Below are 6000 nucleotides of genomic sequence, written 5' to 3' on the forward strand. Positions count from 1 at the left end.
AAGATTGATCTCAGGACAAGACTTATGGCAGACTCTGAATCAATACCGTTCCAGTAGTCTCAGATAAACTGGTGAGTGTATGCGTGCATATGTGCGCACGCGTGTGTGTGCGTGCGTGTGTCTGTGTGTGTGTGTGTGATGGGTCCTTTCACTGCTCTATAAAACTGGGTGTATGGCCTGTTGAGCCGTTCACCTGTCATGACTGTGTGTCTACTGTATTTACTGTGAATTGGAAACTGACTTTGTTGCGTCCCAGACTCCTTCTCTTTTGGTTCACTTTTCAGAGCACTTATATCATGGCTAATCTTGAGTGTGACAGGACTCTCATGAGAGGGCCCGGGAGCATCAGTGGAAGTTATCCCCCTGCATGTGTGTGAGTTTCCAGAGATGTTGAGGTAAGAGGGCTCTGTCGCAGTGGATGGGGTCACCACTGACAGATTCATGAGGTGGGGACTTGGAAGAATGGGTCAAGTTGGAAGAGGTGGGACATGGAACATGCCTGGTGTTTACATTCTGCTCTGACCTCCTCCCATCTCTGCTCTGCTTTCCTTGGCCACACCCCTCCTCCATGTTGTCTCAGCCTTGCCATGAACTAGTGCAAAGCAGCTGGCCATGGCTGACACCTCAGAAGTTTTCTTCCTGTAGGATGTCTCTGCAGGATCTATCATGGTGGCACAGTCTACAGGTTTGTTAAAGACAGTGTCTGGCTGGGTTTGTTCATTATGGTTTCCATGGAAACCAGGGCCCGGGGCTTCCTCCCTACCATCTTCACACTGTCATATTTCTGATTCTTCACTCTGCAAATTCCTTCCTGGAAACCTTTTATCTGGAGAGCTCTATCGTCAACACCAGATGTTGATAAATGTACCTCTCAGTAAGCATAGGCAAATTTTTAAAATGTGGATCAATGGCATTGGCTTTCAAATCTGTGTTTTTACTTGCCCAGTGCTCAGTCAGCTTGACCAGCTGAGAGTCTGCAATGCGCCAAGCACTCACACTTGTCTGAGGACTCTCTGGAGTGTGACCATGATGGCATGATGGCAGTGGGCAGTAGACTTCAGGGGCAGACAGTCTACATACGTCAGTTCAGTGAGCCAGAGACAGGATCGCCTGGAAGGACATCTCCCTCCTGCTGTGTGTGTGTGTGAATAAGCCTGGGAAGTGCTTCAGCATTCCTCACATCTGGATTTCATTGCACATTGGCCGTGTCTTCTAAGCATGCTCATTTTGTAAGCTTCCCCAATTCTTCCTTCAGTAAAACAACATCCCTTCCAAATACATTTAATTCCAGTGTAAAGATTCCCAATAAGGCCTGTGTAGCTGGAACAGAGAAACTTGGCCCAGGGACACAGGTGGGAAGTCTTAAAATGGCTGCACACATCTTGGGAGAGACTGAGGACTCCAGGGTCTGACTCTCGTGGTGCAGCTGGCCATATGCAGCCTACACTCACCCATCTATGGACTCTTTTGGAAGAAGGGAGCCTTCATATTGTCTTGAGTCCTGGCATTTCCCCTCCTTCTTCATGTTTTTCTCTCTTCATAACTAACAGAAACTAAAGCAGGAATGATGGCAGAAGCTGGGCTTAGCACTTAGGGTGACAGGGACAGGCGGCTTTGGAGACGCTGACATACTGCATTTCACCTCTAAAACATTAAGCAACAGATTGGTGCTGAACAGTGAGCACAGGACATCTTAGTCCAAAGCAGCAAACAGCCTCAGGTCACGTCAACTCGAGAGCTGAAAGCAAACCAGAGGAAACCATGCCAATGCTCCAGTTGAAGAATGACTTAGAGCTGTGGCAGAGCAGTGGCAGTTTTATGTACCATCCCCACAAACATTCCCGTGGCTGAATTCTAGTCATGTTTCAATGTTCCTCACATACATTTTGTTGTTGGTATGCTGCGCTACAGTTTCAGTGTTTTGAGAATCTCACACCACAGCCCAGGCTTCTGTCCTCAGCCTCCAGGGTTCTGGGAACACACCAAACCTCCACACTGGCTCTACCCAGGCTTTTCAGTTCATGGCTGTATCCCATTAAATGGGAACTGTGAATTCCAACCCAGGGTTTTATGGAAGCGTTCTGTCTAGGGGAGTTTTTAATACTGCTCAGGGGCCAGGACCTTAGAGAGCAGAATAGCTAAAGCAGATTGCATAGTGCTTCATTAACCTTGAATTTTCTCAATGCTGATGAGAAAGGAACAACAGCTGTGGAGAGACATTGGACGCCAGACAAAACACCTGAGCTAAACCAACCAGTTTATTTCAAAGATGTGTTGACCTCAGAATGGAAACCTGGATATGTCCTATGTTGGAGAAGGGGTTTTGCTTTTGTTTCCACAGGAGAAGAAAAGCTATGGATACCAACAAAATTAATAAAAATTCAATTCGAACAGGAGAAACCCCTTGATGAGGAGAAGTAAAAGATCATCCACCAATGTGACATCTCTTCAGGTTGTAAGAAAAATTTAACAATCAAAGGTTGGGGTAGGGTTCTGTTTTTGTCTTTCCAGGATAATGGAAATACCATCTTCCAGAAATCATAAGGCCTTGGATATCTGGATGTTTACAACATAAAGAATCTATTGGTACCAATCTACACAGGGTAAGATATCATTCTCTAACATCTATATCTCCATCAATCTAGAATAATTGTGGTTCCAATTCAATTATAAATCAAGCTGGCTTTGGAGATGGAATTGGCTCACTCCTTTGCTAAACCCAAGCATATTGATATAAGAAAAGGTTGAGAGATTCTTCAGTCCCATATCAGAAGAGCCCTCTGACGTGAGACAGAAGGAAAACAATTATAAGGGACCATTGTCTTCAAGATTCTAATTCTCTCCATGCTTACTCTTGATTTCTCAGAATCCTTTCTTACATGTCATGTCATCTTTAAATCCAAACCTTCCATTCTGATAAAAAATAAGTTTTTCCAATAGCAATCTCTGAAGTCTCCAGAAGGAAGATGGGGCCCCAACAACAACTCTACCCAATCCAGAATGATGCCATGGTAATCATCATCATACTACACTTCTTGCCAGAATTTCAGACAATCTTACCCATTACTCTGAGAGTTGCTGCAGAATCTACAGTTAGTATAACTGAGATTTAACTATCTGAGCTTTCTCACAATACCCAACAGAGATACCATCGCCCCCTAAACAGCAGGAAGCAATTCTAAGAAAACGACACCCCTTCTCCCTAAGGTTTCATATTTCTCAGGGTTATGGATAATGGTTCTAGGGTTGGGGGTGGAAGAAACTGTTAAACTCAGTACTCTCCTTAAGGAAAGAAAATATGTCTCAAAAAAAAAGGGAAAAGAAGAAATGGAATGGATAGGTATAAGATATTATGGTAGACTATCAAATACATTAGTAAACAAATTTAGTAAAATAGCAGCCTTAGATAATTTGCACTGTAATTTGCACTGTTATGAATTCTTATATGTTGATACAAATATAAACTTTTTATATTCCTATTTAAGATAATTTGTATATTGATACAAATACAGAACTATGTTTGCTATAATGTACACATATTTTTACTCTTATTTGAAATATTTGTATATTGATACAAATGTAAATTTATATCTGTCATACTGTATGTGTGTTCTACTTCTGTTTAAGATGTTATGTATACTGATATATATTTAGGATTATTATCATGTTGCATATTGCACTATACATTCCTACCTCTGTTAAAGATATTTTATGTATTATCACAATTTTAAAGTCATTGTCCTTTTACTGTACATTTGCTTACAAACTGTTTGCCTTGTTTACATGAAGCTTTAGTCCTTAGGTTGTTTAGGTAGATAAGACTTATAGATTTATTGTCACCTATGCTTGTCATCTCTATAATTATGTTAGTTAGGTTATCCAGATTTATAAATACATAGGTCGGACGGACAGGTAATCTTCAAACACTTCATGGACCTAGAGAATATGGCATTTAAATAACTTAGAATTCTGTTGACATGAGACATAATTGTTCCTGACAGCACCAATTTGATCCCGAGAGAATGATGGGCTTCTAAGACATTTCCATTTGGAAGTTTGTCTTCTTGGCACAAAATGGCCTACTGGGCAAAGAACTGCCCTTGCCTCAACTGCTGACAGTATGAATGCTGTCCTTTCTGGACAAGTAGGACACAAGGAAAGCGACCACTGTACTTTGCCAAGACAAGGTAAGATGGTCTTTCAGAATTCCTGCTTCTGAAAATGGTCTGTCAGATACTCTAGGCCTGTAGCCAATTTGAATGCACCAACAATGCTGAGAAACATTAGGTGACTGTCCAGACTGCCAGCTGTCTCTATCTACTCTTGCAAGACTCCCAAAAGTTGCTTGCATCCTTCTCCCATTTCTCAGGTATTATTATATTCCTTCTCAGGTCTTTGATGAGGTTGAAGACTAACAGTTATAGTTACAACTTAGTATATATATAAAATCTTAGATAGAATATATTAAGTACTAGACTCAGGTTCTTTAGGATAGGACACCTTTTGGAATGATCTTTGTAACATACCACCTACCCATGCTCTAGACTTCCCTGGATTTTAGTATGTGTTTTTTGCTTGATATTGTTTGCATTTATTTTAATTCCAACTTATCTAGGTCATTATCCCTCATTACTCCTGGACAATATTTGATAACCATTTCTTTGTATATAGTCTTGTATTCGGTTAGAACCTTCTTATTTAGACAAAAGGGGGAGATGTAGTGGGTAGCCATCCCAGCCTTGGCCTGGAAGTTCCAACCCCCATTGAGGCTTCTGTAATGGTCACGCCCACAAGGCAGGGCTGGGGGAGGAAGCTGAAGACCCAGGATCGAGAGGAGAGGCATCTCTTAGTTCTGGGACCCTGGACGCTGGAGATAGACAGAGCAGAGTTCTCCAGAGAACACCGCTGGACTGCGCCATACCTTTCCCAGACCCTGGAACCTATCCCTTCATTTGTAAGTTACCCCACAAAATAAACTTCCCTTTTAACTACGTGGAGTGGCCTTAATAATTTCACCATTACCCATATTTAGGAAACTTGTGTTATTTGTAGTTCTAATGACTTCCTGGAGGGAGGGAAGGAGAGAGAGGTGGGGGTGAAGTGGGTGTGTGTCATGGTATGCATCTGGAGGTCAGACAGCTACTCTAGAGTTGTTCCTTCCTTCCACCGCATAGGTTCTGGGTATCCAACTCGAGTCGGCAGACTTGCAAGGCAGACACTGTTGCCTGTCAAGCCTTCTCACCAGCGCCCACCCTCCAGGTTGTTTTTAAACCCTGACATCTATATGTCATTGTCCCTCTGAACCAGACCCCGCTGGCCCATCCTGCCATCCTTACATCTCTTCCATCTGCATTTTACTCTTGTGCTTGCTGATGTTGGTGTCACTGGTCAGGGTCTCCAGAGTGTTCCTCATCTTGGCCAGCAGAGGTGTTAGTTTTCTTTCCTAGGCAACAGATCATGGTATCAGATTGTGACCACAGCTGACATTCAAGGGAGACTTTCTTTTTAAAGTGACCTTACCTGCCAATCCAACTATCTTCAATTTATCAAAGTTAATAACTTTTTTGCCACACTATTACTAAAAAGAAATTTCTCCTACAAAGATGTAAGTGCCAACACAGCCAATATTTATATTGGCTAAGAGTCTGAGACAAACCACAGAGGGAACAGTTCAGAGGGCGGGGGTGGTGCAACCCAGGAAAGCAGTCTTTATGACAACAGCCTCACACCACTGCCTCTTAGAACCATGAGCTCACGTCTCCATGGTGGCAGAGCTTCCAGTGTGTTGAACTTGTCACACCTGCCCTGAAGTTTGTGGACCCTAAATAATGTAACTTTCTTTTAAGGGCCATGTCTCCTCCCAGACACTGAAATGTTTAATGTCCTGTTGTGGGTTTCTGAGGACCCAAGTCAGTATATAAATGCTGGAGAGAACCTATCACAACTCTTGTCTCTCTTCCTGATTCCCCCACTCTTCTTTCTCTCTCCCTCTGACAAAGA

At 42.6% G+C, this 6000-nt stretch overlaps 1 protein-coding gene across 1 annotated transcript in view; it reads right to left on the reverse strand.

Annotated features, from left to right (window-relative positions):
* Positions 1-5413, reverse strand: part of Lmntd1 (lamin tail domain containing 1) — a gene marked incomplete at its 3' end in the record, with an annotated part of 37435 nt that extends 32022 nt beyond the window's left edge. Inside the window, exon 1 of the mRNA XM_036181995.1 lies at positions 5337-5413. Coding sequence (XP_036037888.1) covers positions 5337-5413 — 77 coding nt within the window. The remainder of the gene's footprint in view (positions 1-5336) is intronic.
* Positions 5414-6000: the final 587 nt, after the last annotated feature.

This window comes from Onychomys torridus, chromosome 3 (assembly GCF_903995425.1).
Source record: "Onychomys torridus chromosome 3, mOncTor1.1, whole genome shotgun sequence".
NCBI lineage: Eukaryota > Metazoa > Chordata > Mammalia > Rodentia > Cricetidae > Onychomys > Onychomys torridus.